Source organism: Cordyceps fumosorosea (genome assembly GCF_001636725.1).
Source record: "Cordyceps fumosorosea ARSEF 2679 chromosome Unknown scaffold_20, whole genome shotgun sequence".
Taxonomy (NCBI): domain Eukaryota; kingdom Fungi; phylum Ascomycota; class Sordariomycetes; order Hypocreales; family Cordycipitaceae; genus Cordyceps; species Cordyceps fumosorosea.
The window spans coordinates 439930-455011 of NW_017387320.1; the positions used below are offsets into that span (position 1 = coordinate 439930).

Below are 15082 nucleotides of genomic sequence, written 5' to 3' on the forward strand. Positions count from 1 at the left end.
AATATGACAATTTAGATCAAGATTCGTTTTTGTAACGGATTATCTTCATCTTCTTGAAATCAAACAAGACAAAACTTTCTTTCTATTATTTGTAAATAAATTCAGCGCACTCCAACCGCCGCCGTCTTCGACGTCCAAGGTTGGAGGCCGACGACTGCAATACGAACGAGCCTTGTAACGAACCCTTGTTCCTTTCTACGTGGCAGTGCCTGCAAGGCGGCAGTACGCACTGCCCCCCAGCGGGACAGATATGCAGGTCAAGATTCGCCTCGCACGCCCTCCTTGGAATGAGGCAGAGAGACCCATGCATCCATCCATCAGGCAACAGCAGGTCTTTGACTCACCTCGCCGAGGACGATGCCGATTCCAACGCCTTTTAAGTCACCGCTTCCTCCATCTTGTGTCTCGCAATCTTGGTCCTTTCACCATCATTCTATTAGTTGACGACTCCTCAGCAAATCCTCAACAGTAGCAGCCATGGCAGTGACTCGTAAAGATTCGGACAACGCCTCCGAGACTGCTTCGGAAAACGCCGTCGACACTCCCGTCACCGATGCATCTCAGAAAGCCGACAACGATTCCAAGGAGGTCGACAGTGACAATGACTCCAAGGAAGGCGACGGTGACTCCAAGGCAGCAGAAAAAATCATCATCGGCATGGTAGCTGAAACCAAGGACGTGTTCGCCAAATTTGATGCCGATGGAAACCGATCCTGGTCCGACAAGCCACCCTCGGACCTTGAAGAAGCGCCGGAGAATGAGACGACGAAAAAATATGCAATCATTGTCCGGAAGAGTATGTACATGCAGGAGCGACGCGAGGGCAGGACTTGTGAATGAATAACTAACACATCACCATAGAAAAGCCGAGGCGAGCGAGCTCTACCAAGCCGCTCGAGATAGACAGTCTCATCATCCAGTCGCCGCTGCTGAAACGCGCCCTCGGCGACATCATGCAGGACTATCCCGGAATCACCACCGACGTTGCGAGACTCAAGTTCTACGCACCGTTCGAGTGCTTCGTCCATCGCTGGGAAGAGTTTGAAGAAGCCGTCGCCGACGAGGATCGCGACGCCACAACCCGCGAGCACCTGCAGCTGCTCCATGCCATCCTCACCGACGAGCTCGGCGCGACGATCCAGCTGCGCCAGGACTACTTCAAGAACAAGGCCGTCGACTTTGAGCACTGCTGGTTCCTCTTCACGCCCGGCTGCACCGTCCTGACTGAGCTGCACGGCCAGCCCATGGCCGCCCGCTTCGACAGCGGAAACTACATGGAGACCGCGTGCGGCAAGTTTTACTCCGTCACCTGCTCCTACATTGACTGGGATGGCGCGCAGGTCGGCTGGGTCGAGAAGGAGGCCCGCATCCCCCAGTTTCTCGGCACCACGCCCTTCTCCAAGCTGAGCTGCTACCCGCTCGAGCACCACCCGCAACGCGCGGCCGTCGAGGAGCAGCTGCGCGGCCGCGGCCGCCGCTGGGAGGCCCTCCGCGGCTTCCACTACAAGGCGTACAGCGGCGTCGCGCTGTACTCGCCGGACCAGAAGGCGCTGACGCGCGAGCGGGTGACGTGCCGCGTCGTGATTGACGGCGCGCGCTGGGACGACGCCAACCCCAGCTTTTCCTTTTATATCAGTGAGACGATTCATGAGGCGGACCAGGCCCAGGCCGACTATGTCATGCCGTCGCTCAACCACTTCCACGTGCTGCTCGCCTCACCCGTGGTCCGCGGCTACGCGCTGAAGAACAAGCGCTGGATGCAGTTCTTCGTCGACGGCATGAGCGAGATCGAGTTCCAGCAGGGCGCATTCGACTCGCTGGTGCTCTCCGAGGAGCGCAAGCGGCTGATCCTCGCGTTCGCGGAGAGCCAGGCGCGGCACCGCGACTCCTTCGATGACGTGGTCCACGGGAAGGGCCGGGGCGTCATCATGCTGCTCGCCGGCGGGCCCGGCATCGGCAAGACGCTGACGGCGGAGGTGGTCGCGGAGCAGATGCGCGTGCCGCTGTACGCGATGAGCGCCGGCGACCTCGGCAGCTCGTCGTACGACGTCGACGAGAACCTGACCAAGCTGATGGGCATGGTCAGCAACTGGAACGCGGTGCTGCTGCTGGACGAGTGCGACGTGTTCCTGGAGGCGCGCAGCTCCGCGGACCTGGAGCGCAACCGCATCGTGTCCATCTTCCTCAGGACGCTCGAGTACTACGAGGGCATCCTGTTTCTAACGACGAACCGCGTGGCGGACATGGACGCGGCGTTTGCGAGCCGCGTCCACCTTACGCTCGAGTATCCGGACCTGGACAAGGCGGCGCGGCGGGCCATCTGGGGCACGTTCCTGGGGCGCGCGGGGGCGACGGGCGTGGGCGATGAGGCGCTGGAGGTGCTGAGTGAGATCAGCCTGAACGGAAGGCAGATCAAGAACATCATGAAGATGGCGCAGCTGCTGGCGATGCAGACGGGATCTGGTGATGGTGTGGCGTTTGTGCATGTGCAGACGGTGCTGAGGATTCAGGGCTATAAGATCCCGGAGAAATAGTTGACGACTGCCTTTAGACTGAGAGAGAGAGGGCAGCAATTTGTAAGGGAGGATTGGGATTTTCTTTGCACGTTGTTGATGACATTGGTAACGCATGAGACTGGCTAGACAGCTCTAGAATGAATCGGCCATGTACACATGGGCGACAAAATAGGACACATTTTATAAACACATTTGGGAATGATGTTTTATTACAATAGCTAGACAGATTCAAAATGAATTTGCTTCAATACGCAGATGAAAGAATTGATCGCGATCTTGCCCGGACAACCGCCCTGCTGTAGGGTAGCTGTGAAGGTGCCAGGATTACTGAACCGAGCTAGGAGGATGAGGCCTAAAAAGGCCGCCTTTATAGCCTCTTGTAAGTTGCTGTCGGTTATCATCGCCCAACTACTCAGTGCAGTACGTGCATTAATCCAAGGACGACCAAGTCCAGCGAACCACAGGAAAACCAGGGCTTGGCAGACCAGGGATAATGCAACCCCGCCCCCATCTTACCTTGATCGGGCGGGCGCGGAGTCTCTGCCACAGGATCGGAGCAGGCAATGAATGCGCTGAATGCGCTGAATGCGCTGAAGGCGCTGAAGGCGCTGAATGCGCTGGATGGAGGGGACCGCCGACCGGGCCCGGGGCTGGCTTGTTTCCCCGCATCCTCTCCCGCTGTTGGCATCCTCCCGAAGCTCCGAGGTAAAAAGCAGCAAAGCAGCAAGCGAGTGCCGAGAGGACCAATGGTGAAGTTAAATAAGTGAATAAAGTATCCGTAGACGTATCCGCAGAATATATACTTATTCCCACCCTCTCTTCCCTTCCCTTTTCACTTCTGTCAAAACCCCTTGCCCAACTCTGTCCCGGCTTCCCCCCCACCATGTCTGGCGTTCTCTACTCCCTCGAGCACTCGCGCATCGCAAAGGCCGTCGGCGGCGTTGTCGGCCTCGGCTTCAACCCCGTCGTCTCCGGCGCGCTGCTCGCCTTCCTGCTGCGCGCGCCCCCGCACGTCCTCGCCCAGACTCTGCAGCGCGTCTCCCTGCCTGCCAACCAGGACCTGACCACGGCCAAGACGGTCCTCCAGGTGCTCTTGGGCATTGGCCTCGTCCGCGCCGTCAACCGCAAGCTCAGCGACATGGCGGCCAACGCGTGGCGGTGGGGCCCCGCGCCCGGCTGGGACTGGCCGCGCGAGGTCGCCGTCGTCACCGGCGGCTGCAGCGGCATCGGCCTGGCCATCGTGCACAAGCTGCGCGCCCGGCGCGTCCGCGTCGCCGTCCTCGACGTGCAGCCAGCGCCGCGCGAGCTGGCGCGCGACGACGGCGTGCGCTACTACAAGTGCGACGTCACCTCGTCCGCGTCCGTGGCCGAGGTGGCCGCCGCGATCCGCGCGGACCTCGGCGACCCGACCATCCTCATCAACAACGCGGGCATCGCGGTGCCCACCAACATCCTCGACATCTCCGAGGACGCGCTGCGCCGCATCTTTGGCGTCAACACCATGTGCCACTGGCTCACCTGCCAGCAGTTCCTGCCGGCCATGATCCGCGCCGACAAGGGCCACGTCGTCACCATCGCGTCCGTCGCGTCCTTTGTCAGCCTGCCGGGCCACGCCGACTACGGCGCGACCAAGGCGTCGGCGCTGGCCTTCCACGAGGCGCTGCGGACGGAGCTGCGCCACGCCTACGACGCGCCCAACGTGCTGGCCACCGTCGTCCACCCCAACTTCGTCGCCACCCCGCTGCTGACGGACTTTGAGCAGCACCTCAAGGACGGCGGCGTGCGGATGCTCACGCCGGAGCAGGTCGCCGCCGACACGACGGAGCGCATCTTTGCGCGCAGGGGCGGCCAGGTCATCATCCCCAAGTCGTCGGCCGGCACCTCGGCCGTGCGCGGCTGGCCGACCTGGCTCCAGGTCCTCATCCACGACGTCCTCGGCGCCCGGACGGCAAAAATGAACGCGGACAAGAAGCGCGGCACTGCCAGAAAGTGACGAGCATGATTTTTCCTTGAGTTAGCTTCCTCCTATTAGAACTTTGTGTACGAATACGAAAGGCTTTACGGCCATTTCTCTGCACGTGGCAATACACTCTCGCTGGCAACATGCTCTCGGTGTAGGCGACACCTATTTCCAGTTTTGGGTTACTGTTAGCTAGGCCAGCCACGGGCAATAAATAAACTACTGACATAAGACATGGCCTTTTCACGCGTGATGTCAACTTTGCTGGCTGATCTCACGAAGAGGATCATGATCCAACCTCCGTCGTTGGCCGTGATGGGGACCGCCAAAACCCAGCTGCCCGAGAGTCCATCAACCACTTCATCGCCTCAACGCGCACACGTTCCGAGTAAGGTCAAGAGTAGTCTATGCGAGAGGCTGAGCTGCATCTCGCTGAAGAAACCTCAGAAACAGCCAGCCACCTTTCTAACAAGGCCTACTGCCACTGCTGCTGTTGGGGGAAGGCGGGAAGATCCTATCCATTCCCGTTAAATATTTTTTTTTTTTTTTGCCTACATGTTATGACCATGTTTCTCAAGGACGTGGCACACAGGAAATGTTTCGTCAGCTATGCAAAGAGACTCCGTATTTGCGCATCATGCAGTTTGTCATCCAGCGGGCAGGGAAATGTCAATCTAAATGTCTCGGCTAGACCCCTACTATTAGCTAATGACACAGAATAGTTGATCTGCATAGCCCAATTCAGCCCAACGCGGATCTGGGCAAGCTCAACTTCCGTTTACTAATAAGTCACCTTGCCAAAGACCAAACGTTGGCACAACAACTGAACAGATTGTTTGAGGAAGCCCATGCTTGCGGTTTGTGGCCTGGGGCTTGATTGCCACAAGTCTCCTCTCCCCTGTATGTTTACTTGTGCATGGGACGGTCGACAATCGCGAGTGTCTCGGAATGATAACCTTCAAGTAAAGACGTAACCCCGCGGCTTGCGATGAAGCAGCAACCCCTCAGTAGCAAGCTACTTGTCAGCGTTGAGCTCCCCGCTTTGAAATCATACGCAGGGTATGTGGTACTTCTGCACTACATGGCGCAGGCAGCCCATCGAGAGACGAGGGGGTGGCATCAGATGTCCCAGGGTAGCCGGCTCGGGCCGTCCACCGAGCAATCTCATTTATGGATACTGGGTAGATGATATACGTGTGCTGCCCGAGCAGCATCTTGATGTCCAGCATCTTGATGTCTGACGATGCCGCGACACGCGCCGCCCCGAGCGTCGATGCCCGAGGCTGGCCGAGTAGATCTACACGTCTGATTGCAAGGACGGACGCACAGTAAATTTGCTAGATTCCTTAATAATTGGTAGAATGTAGATTTCTGTAGGACTGCACCTGAGACACTGCATTCTGTGCAAGCACTGGTGCGCAGGAATCTCATAAATATTCGTAAGAGCTGCTCTCATGTGGCTTGAGAGTATGTAGCTGAATCCTCTCCGTTGCTGCGCCAAAGACATTGCTTTTTGTGCAAGCACTTGGTACGCACTACTCCAATGAGTATTCGTGACAGTTTCTTGACTGTGGCTTGCGAGTATGTAGCTGAACCTTGTGTGTCCCGTATTTTATGCTCTCTTTACTGCAGAAGGCTGCGGCTGCAGTGCTCTTGCCATACATTCGGGCGCAAGATAGAACACACTAAGACATGAACGAGCATCAAGAGCGGGGTTACCTGTGGGAGTAACTTTCTCAACAGCAAGAACTGATGATTGGTGAGTAGATAGACAATGCGCTGAGGCAGGCCGAGCCTGGAAATTGCATAAAAAGAGTAGACGTCCGTCCCAACCCATCCACTCTCATCATCACCTTCATCACACTACTCATCACACTACTCATCACACTACCATCAGACCAGCCTCTTCTTCTATACAAGCAGTTACATCTACTATACCTTCCAAGATGACTACTCCCACCAAAGAACCCCAGGAAATCAGCGAGGAGATGTTCGACGGCCAGACCCCGACCAACAGCGAGACCGTTTGGGTACGTACGTGGATGGAACCAGAGATCGGAAGCCAATGCCAGACAGACGGTTAACAATTTACCACAGGTCAAATGGGACGTTGACAACGGGCGCGACCGGACCATGGACGTCCCCATCGGCACCAGCTTCACCCTGGCCGGCTCTCCGTAAGCAAGCCCGGCTTCCCCATCGGCTTCCACCCCTCGCTAACCGCTCTCGCAGCAAGATTCAGGGCATCGAGATCAAGGGCCGCAAGGTGACGCTCTACGGCTGGGCGTAAGTGACCGGGAGAGCATCCAAAGCAACGTCCACATCGTACATGCTGACGCTTCATCGCAGTGATACCTGGCCGAATGGCAACCCGAGCCTGACTGTCGAAGGACCAACCGGCGGCAAGAAGAAGGTCGATCCGAAGAGAAGAATCGGATCGTACCGCGTCGAGATCCGTGACTAAAGTTGCGGCTTTGTCGGCTCTGCCTCGATTCGCCTCAACCAGGGTCTGACTCTTGAAGAGGAAAACCGGACCAGCTAGTGGCACGACGAACCACGTTGACAGAGTCAACGGTTTGATGTTGACTCTGGTAATGGACTGGAGGCGGCTGTCTGATGCATTGTCCTAGTTTCAATTTAGCTGGTCAGACCGCATGGCTAATAGAATTCAACATGATTGGCAACCCGCCGTTATTTTCCACGCGGTAACAAGTCATAGTAGTAGTGGTCGAGGGTAGGAACTGGCCTGTTGTGCAGCCGCCTCGGTTCATTGGCGCAACGTCTTGACAGTGGCGCTCAGTTATGGCAGTTATGGCGGACAAGCTCTCATCGCCTCGACATGGGTTGACGGGGAGTTTACGTTCGCTGGCTGATCTAGCGAAAAGGATCACAGCCACGCCGTCCCGTCAGAGGTCGATAACTGGACCGCGTGCTGAAAACAAAGGGTCCGTTAATCTAGGCTGCGCCACCAACCGGTGTTTCTTGTACACTAGCTAACTAACTAACAACTTGGTTAGCCATTGAAAGGCATTTAAGCCCTGTCTACGGTAGTTAATCACTTGTCGAGCAATCTGTCATCATAGACAGTAAGGAGAAGGAAGTCCCTTATAGCTTCAGCCTGTCTCTGTCTTGTGGTGCTGTTTCGTCCTGATGCAAGAGCTCTGAGGCGATGCAACTCCATCTGCTACAACCAGCCCGTCACAAGTGTCAGACACCTCAACTTACAAGTGGCGCGGGCCAGAAAACTCAGTCCGGAACTGGCTAGGCGCTCTCGTCTCCCCTCGGGTCCTCGATTCATGAAACTCCAGTTGGCAGTTTCGGCAGGGGCGAAATGGCGGCGCATCGCGTCTTGTCGATCTCCTAACTTGGTATAGTATTAACCCCCCCTTTAACTAAGTTATAGGTTTCTGCGATGCCCACATTTTACATGCTGAAGCTAAGCTTCCGTCATTCTTCGTCCCTTCAACCTTCAACATTCTCCGTCGTTGCCAAGCTACGAGTCGAGGCTATGCCATCAGCGCGCTCAACGCATCGCAAGTCCTCTGCGCGCACCTGAGGCGCTGAGAAACATAAGACGCGCGACAACGATATACGTGCCTCTCGACTGTCTCGACAGAGCTCACATGCGCAGAGCTCTGTTGTGAGGCGTCGCCAAACTCCGCCAATGTCCTTCTTCTCTCGTTACCCGACGACGTCAACGTTGACATAGAGTCCATCATCGACATTCGCTAAGTAATCCTCGGAAACATCAAAGAAGGAAAAAAAAAAGGAAAACGCATCCCGATGCAGGACCTTGAAAAGGACCTGCCTCTCTCAATGGCCATGGCCGGCCTGGCCGCCGTGTCATGGTTCATCGGCATCGAGATCAACGTATCTCTCTTCCTGCTCTTCAAGCGCAAGAAGGGTCTCTACTTTTGGTCGTGCGCGATAGCCTCCTGGGGCGTCATCACGCAGCCCCTGTTCATGCTCCTCGCCGACTTTCACGTCTGGAAGGACCCAGTGCCGGCGCTCGTCCTCATCTACATCACCTGGTTCCTCATGGTCATCCCGCAGAGCTGGGTGCTGTACTCGCGGCTGCACCTGCTCATGCGCGCGACCAATACGCTGCGAATCATAAAATACATACTCATCTTCACCTCGATCGTCTTTGCCATACCGACCATGGTCATCGGTGTGTTGGCTGTAAGTAAACGCAGGGATTTCTCTGCCAAGACAAACCCCATCCCGAGAAGCTGGGCGACTGACTGACACACCATCCAGCAAGCCACAAACGTGAATCCCGCGCTTCGCCGGTTCAACATGAAATGGGACCGCGTCCAGCTCTTCGTCTACTTTGCCCAAGAAACCGCCCTCAGCATGCTCTACATCATCCAGACCTACCGGCACCTCCGCGACGTCCTCCCCCTCCGTCAGCGCTTCTTCTCCCTCTCCTCCTCCGCCACGCGCGACTCGGCGCGCTCCGACGAGCGCTTCTCCGTGCTCCGGCACCTCGCCCTCGTCAACGTCGTCATCATCGCCCTCGACGTCACGCTGCTCGGCATCCAGTGCGCCGACCTCTTCTACCTGCAGGCCGCGCTCAAGCCGTGCGTCTACGGCGTCAAGCTCAAGATCGAGTTCTCCATCCTCAACCGCCTGATCACCATCGTCCGGCACCAGGCGCACCCGAGCGAGCGGGTGGATAGCCGCGGGGGGGTGTATTCGGGGAGCGAGGAGGGGCGGGTAGACATCTTTGACGGCACGGCGCTGTACCAGGAGCGGGTCGGCGGCGCGCGGCACTGGGAGCCGGGCAAGGATCCGGCGTTGCGGTACGAGCAGAGGCAGCAAGGGCCGAGTGCCACGTTGTAATATTTTGCGCCTCGAAGCGAAACTTGTTGCGTCAACGTTCAGGAAGAGGTATTTGCGTGGCAACTGCCGAGAACGTGGAAGAGCAACAAGGTATAAAAGTTTACTTGGTTCGCCACCGTGTTGGCGCTCCGTCCTTGATGGATACGAATAGATAATGCTCCAGTCTTGCTAGAGAGCAGAGTTATTAATAGAACTACAAATTGTGAATAATCGGGACACATGTCGCGCCTACGCGTCTCACATCACAGCGTACGTGTTTCCCATACGTAAAGCGATTAGTCTCCTTTGTGGGCAAGTTGGCTTGCTGCCAAGCAGCTGACAGCCGCTGTTGCCGTGTGTCAGTAAATAACGTCATCTAATTAATTTGCCTTGGCAAGATCGCCATAAACCCGGCGTACCCGCACAGTGATCGTACCGCGGGGTTGGCAGAGATCTGACAGTGCATCTATTGGTCTTGCTGAGCCCCAGGAAGCCCTGGTCTTACCTGTTGGTTTTGTTTTACAATTCCACAAGGTCTCCGAGGATCCAAGGTAACGCCGACTTGCACATTCAACCTCCGTCTACAATTTCTAAGACTTGCGGGCCAAACAACTCGTCCGTTGAGAGGGCTTAACTCGAAACGCGATGGATCGTCGGCGAGTTCTGGCGATCAGTTACCCGTAGGCACATCAGCCGTCGTTGGGCGTGAAAAGTGCCGAGTGGATATATTTGGCAGCGAGCTTCCACATCAGGCAGGTAAGCCAACGTCTTAGACGGAAGTCCGGCATCGGCTTTCAAGCTAGTGAAACACATGTATGGGTTGATTCTCGTCCCTGATATTTTATATTCCGGGCCTATTGTTCCTATCTCTTCTACTACCAGTAAGCTGCCAAGATCTGCGTCGTTGCTACCCTCTGACCCTCCCAAATGGGAATTTCTCGTCGGTTGCCGACCGGCAGCATAGGCCTTGTGTGTCAGGCAATTGACAAAGCATGCTCACTTCTGGATGGAGAAGACACCGATAAATGGGGATGAATAATGCCGTTGACCAACTCGCGAGTCATCAATCTGGTACATCATGACAATTCCGGGAACAAACCTGCCATATGAGGAAGTCCCACGGAGGCGTCGAACGACTGTCCCCGTCTTGGCCCTCTAATAATAGCAAAGAGGATGGCCTGTGCCATGTAAACACTTTAAGTAATAGGAGTCTGTAAGAATACTACCGAGCTCTCGAGACGTCTATATAAACCGACGATGCCCTCGCTGTAATTCCCAAGTCCATCACAGCCCAGCTTCCTCACTCCTCTTCCTTCCACTCCTCAACTCTAGCTACAAGCTACAAGTCGCAGACATGTTCAAGTCTCTGATCCTGGCCCTCGCCACCGTCGGCAGCGTCGCCGCCGCGCCCACGAGCTCCGGCAACCTCGCCAACTCCGTGTCGGTGCCTCAGCACAAGCACAAGCGCGACCTGACCTCGCGCGGCTGGTCCGGCGCCATCCAGGAGGCCGACTCTGGCACCTGGAACTTTGTTCAGGGCACCGTCGTCCTCCCCACCCTCAACGACCAGAACAACCCCAAGGGCTCCGGCGACATCTGGGTGGGCATCGACGGCAACAACTGCGGCACCGCGATCCTGCAGACGGGCATCGTCTGCTACGGCGACGGCTCCTTCTGGGTGTGGACCGAGTGGTGGCAGTACAACATGCAGGACTACGACACCAACCTGGGCGTCTCGGGCGGCGACACCGTCCGCATGACGGTCAACGCCACGTCCACCACCTCGGGCACCACCCTCATCGAGAACCTGACCACCGGCAAGAGCGTCTCGCAGACGTTCACGGGCGAGACCCGGTACCCGCTGTGCGAGAGCGACGCCGAGTGGATCGTGGAGGACTTCCAGGAGAACGGCAAGCCGGTGCCGCTGGTCAACTGGGGCACCATCGAGTTCACCAACACGGTCGCGTCGGGCCCCGGCACCTCGGTCACGGCGGCCGGCTCGGAGCTCATCAACATCAAGCTCGACGACGGCACCATCGTCACCCAGTCCAGCGTCGACAACGACGGAAACGTCTTTGTCAAGTACATCGGCAACTAAGGCAGGCACTTTGCCAGATGCTAGATATTGCAGAACAGGACATGTCCTTTTCTAGGTACATATTTACATATATATATATAGTGTTCACGAGTGTCAATAAACTGGGTTGAACAGAATCAGCAACGTCCATTATCAAGCGTTATAAAATTGTGTCAAATGTGCTTGCGAGGGGGAGTCTGCTGGTCATGCATGTAACATGGTGTAGGTGGTGGAAGAGGCCCTCTGCGGTAACCGCCAGTAAGCACCTCGGCTTGAATCTGCCTGCAGCAGCTCTCTCGACGCCCTTTTTATTAGTGAGTGCCTGGCGATCATGACCAAGGACAAAAAGACTCAGTTCTAGCCTTGGCTGAATATAGTAGGCAGTTCTCCGGATCGCCCAACCCAACAGTTGTCGCGCAAGCTAACGTTGGCGCGGTTTTCAGTAGCTTGGCTGGCGCCACAAGAGCACTCCATTATCGATCAAGCATAAGTTGGTGGGTAGGCATACGTTATGGACGGGGCGTCTTTTATTATGCCGTGGTTTCAGTGTAGTGTACCATATAGCAAGTGGCTTGCTTTCTTGGCTGCGCCTCTCCATTGCCAACTGTGTACATACGTAGTAGGGACGCGTGAACAGGCGGGCGGAATCACACACCATCGAAAAGCACTGTGGCTGCTTGGCTTTCTCCTCGGCACTTTTCCACTACCATTGGCAGGCTCTGCCAAGATGGGCTGAACCAATGTCTCGCATGCTTCAGGCTAGGCATCTGTCACGCAGTCAAGAGGAGGCGCTGCGTAAATTCGTGCAGTTGAAATACACTATTTTCGCATCAACATTGCTGCATGTTGCGGTGGAAAGGGAAGGAACACACGTGTGACACGACGACAGCCCCTCAGATTGCCCACAATGCCTGCGAGATCCATAACGAACGGGGTCAGCGACCAAGACCTCTCATCGGATCCGTTTTCGCAGCTCAGGAGACTCTCAGAAACCGGCGGTACCTCGGACAAGATCTTGCGCGGCTTCTTCATCGGCATCGCCATCGGCGTCCCGGTTGCGCTGGCGTGCTGCTGCTGGTACCCGTGCTTCCGTCGCAGTCGGCAGCGGCGGCGAGCGAGACACAATAGTGAAGCGCTGGCGGCCATGTGAGCGCCGAGGGCCGAGCGCCGAGCGCCATTCAACGATCCGTCCTACCTGATAGTGACACCAACTCGGCAAAGAGAGAGCAAAGCGTTCACTTCATCAAAGGCACCCACGCCCAAGGCGGATTCGGGCGATTGCTATTGATATTAGCAGAAACTGCCTAACCACAACCACTGGTTCAGTGAGTGGGCTTGTCTGCCCCTCATCTGCAGTCAGTCGGCAGCAGGCAGCGTGGCGCAGCATGGCATGTGTCGCAGGCGGCTGTGGCAGCTTATTACCAAGTACCCCAGCCCCCAGCCCCTCCCTACCTGGAGCTGCTGCGTCACCGCACTGTCGTCATTGTCCATTGTCACATTATCACATTGCATCTACTACATCCTTTCTTCAACTTCAGCGACCACGACTACCACCACCACTCCTTCACCACCTAACTGCCTCTTCTTCAGCATTACCCCCTACCGCCTCATCCTTTGCTTTCACACCTCCACCACAGACCCGAACCGACAGACCGACCGCAGCCACTCAACCACGAGCTGTCCGTCATGCTCGACGACAGCCTCCCCACGTTTCGCTTCCAGCCCTCCTCCGACAACCCGCTGCACACCCTCCTCTACTTCACCCACAACGGCTCCGAGCCCGCCGCCGAGTACCTTCTCAAGCGCCCGCCCCCCGGCCAGGCCAAGAACCAGTACGCCCTCGGCCTCGTCGACGTCCACTACTCCTCTGTCATCTACGGCGAGGTCCTGGTGCGCCCGCAATGGACCCAGCCCTCGCTCTCCGCCGCCGAGTTGCGCGCCCAGGGCGGCGTGTCTACCGTCGTCCCCATAATCCCCGATGCGCTGCCCGTGTCGCTCTACAACCCGGACCAGACTGTCCCGCTGCGCCTACAGAGGAGCAGCTTCAAGTCCGACTCCTGGGAGTTTGAGATGCCCGAGCAGACCTTCAAGCCGCCCAGCGCCTCCCAGATCGACCAGGACAGCGCGTCGGCCGGCCTCGCCGAGCTGACCCCCAAAGTGCTGTTCCGCTGGAAGCGCGACTCGCGCCTGAGCAAGGACATGACGTGCTACATGACGGGCCGCAGCTTCGGCGGGAAGAAGAGCAAGGAGCCTGACATCACCATCGCCATGTACCACGCGTCCTCCAAGCAGAGCACAGTGACCATCTACGAGCCCAACATGGCTCGCGTCGAGGTCGAGGACCGCAAGGGCCTCGAGGTCGTGCTGCTGCTAAGCGCCGAGGTCATACGCGACCTCTACCTGATGCCCAAGCAGAACCCCTTCAACACATCCGGCGCCCCCGTACCCGTCGGCTCGACAGAAACGCACGCCGCCACGAGTCCCACGTCATCATCGCCGCCGGCACAAGCGGCGTTCGCGTCCGGTGCGCTCCCACCACCACCACCAAGCTCCTCCGGCCGTCCGTCGCCAGCCGGCGGTCGCGACGCGCAGCAACAGGCTGCCATCGACACCGAGACCAAGCGGCTGCAAGCCATGGTGGCTGAGGAGGAGCGCAAGTCGCGGGACCGCGACCGCCGCGACCAGGAGGAGCAGCGGCGCATCCAGGCCATGCTGGAGCGCGAGGAGGAGGAGCGCCGCCGGCGGAAGCAGGCCGAGGTCGACGAGGAGACGGAGCGCCTGCGGCGGCAGTACGGCCTGCCGGCGGAAACGCCCTCGCTGCCGCCGCGACCCGGGGCGCAAGGCGGCAGCGGTGGGTGGTTCGGCGGCGCCTCGGGACAGGCGGCGCCCCCGCCGCGACCGAACAGCACGGGACCGCCGGGAGGGAGCGGCAGCAGCTACACGATGCCGGCGCAGCAGGCGCAGCAGCAACACGGGCGCGCGTACAAGCTGGGCACGGCGCTGGGATCGCTGCTGCACGGCAAGGACGATAAGGATCACAAGGTGAATAAGAAGCGAAGCGTGCATTTTTAGGATAAATATAGAACAGCAATTTGGATACGACGTGAGATGACGCGAGTACTAATTGCGACAGTTTATGGCATGCTGCCAATCACATGTATAGCGGATAACGAGTTGTGAAATCGTGAATATTAGAATATCATTATACATGTATATTATTATATTATCATTATGCTTCCAACTCGCTGTGTTCCACGCAGGAACAAGAGCTCGACCAAAAACTTTTAAATATCCGGTTTTCCCAATGCAACGCGTGTATATCATTTCCAGAGATGGTTCGGCCCCGCGAGGGGCTACCAGAGTTGTTGCCAAAGTCCAACTTCAGGCGTCGTCAAGAGCGCGAAAGCCATGTTCGCTTAGAGGAGGCGCGAGTTCATGCTCATCTTGACGGCCGACTGCAGCTGGTCGTGCTTGTGCTGCTTCTTCTCCTTCTTGCTGCTGCCATCGCGGGTGGGCGAGGCGGCGCGCGAAGGGGCGGCCGAGGTGGCGGCCGAGGCGTCGGCGAGGGAGTTCTTGCGCGACGAGGCGGCGCTGTTGATGCGGTTCACCTCACGGCGCTTCTCGGCGGACATGAGGTAGGGGGCGACGTAGACGAGCTCGGCAGAGTACATGTTTGCGAGTGTGTGTGTGTGTGTGTGTGTGTGT

At 57.4% G+C, this 15082-nt stretch overlaps 8 protein-coding genes across 8 annotated transcripts; 7 read left to right on the forward strand and 1 right to left on the reverse strand.

Annotated features, from left to right (window-relative positions):
- Positions 1–477: 477 nt before the first annotated feature.
- ISF_07215 (ATPase, AAA-type, core) lies at positions 478–2534 on the forward strand (the record flags this gene model as incomplete). Its single annotated transcript, XM_018850818.1, has 2 exons — positions 478–796; positions 862–2534. The coding sequence occupies 2 exons, from the start codon at positions 478–480 to the stop codon at positions 2532–2534; spliced, it is 1992 nt and encodes a 663-aa protein (XP_018702096.1).
- Positions 2535–3399: 865 nt separating this feature from the next.
- ISF_07216 (dehydrogenase/reductase SDR family) lies at positions 3400–4509 on the forward strand (the record flags this gene model as incomplete). Its single annotated transcript, XM_018850819.1, has 1 exon — positions 3400–4509. One exon carries the CDS (start codon positions 3400–3402, stop codon positions 4507–4509), a length of 1110 nt encoding a protein of 369 aa, XP_018702097.1.
- Positions 4510–6422: 1913 nt separating this feature from the next.
- On the forward strand, positions 6423–6940 carry ISF_07217 (hypothetical protein; the record flags this gene model as incomplete). Its single annotated transcript, XM_018850820.1, has 4 exons — positions 6423–6506; positions 6574–6653; positions 6709–6762; positions 6826–6940. 4 exons carry the CDS (start codon positions 6423–6425, stop codon positions 6938–6940), a joined length of 333 nt encoding a protein of 110 aa, XP_018702098.1.
- Positions 6941–8292: 1352 nt separating this feature from the next.
- Positions 8293–9321, forward strand: ISF_07218 (hypothetical protein; the record flags this gene model as incomplete). Its single annotated transcript, XM_018850821.1, has 2 exons — positions 8293–8658; positions 8737–9321. The coding sequence occupies 2 exons, from the start codon at positions 8293–8295 to the stop codon at positions 9319–9321; spliced, it is 951 nt and encodes a 316-aa protein (XP_018702099.1).
- A 1333-nt stretch (positions 9322–10654) lies between these two features.
- Positions 10655–11398, forward strand: ISF_07219 (Concanavalin A-like lectin/glucanase; the record flags this gene model as incomplete). The annotated part of the gene is made up of 1 exon (XM_018850822.1): positions 10655–11398. One exon carries the CDS (start codon positions 10655–10657, stop codon positions 11396–11398), a length of 744 nt encoding a protein of 247 aa, XP_018702100.1.
- Positions 11399–12220: 822 nt separating this feature from the next.
- ISF_07220 (hypothetical protein) lies at positions 12221–12505 on the forward strand (the record flags this gene model as incomplete). The annotated part of the gene is made up of 1 exon (XM_018850823.1): positions 12221–12505. One exon carries the CDS (start codon positions 12221–12223, stop codon positions 12503–12505), a length of 285 nt encoding a protein of 94 aa, XP_018702101.1.
- Positions 12506–13063: 558 nt separating this feature from the next.
- ISF_07221 (hypothetical protein) lies at positions 13064–14449 on the forward strand (the record flags this gene model as incomplete). The annotated part of the gene is made up of 1 exon (XM_018850824.1): positions 13064–14449. The coding sequence occupies one exon, from the start codon at positions 13064–13066 to the stop codon at positions 14447–14449; it is 1386 nt and encodes a 461-aa protein (XP_018702102.1).
- A 344-nt stretch (positions 14450–14793) lies between these two features.
- Positions 14794–15048, reverse strand: ISF_07222 (hypothetical protein; the record flags this gene model as incomplete). The annotated part of the gene is made up of 1 exon (XM_018850825.1): positions 14794–15048. The coding sequence occupies one exon, from the start codon at positions 15046–15048 to the stop codon at positions 14794–14796; it is 255 nt and encodes an 84-aa protein (XP_018702103.1).
- Positions 15049–15082: the final 34 nt, after the last annotated feature.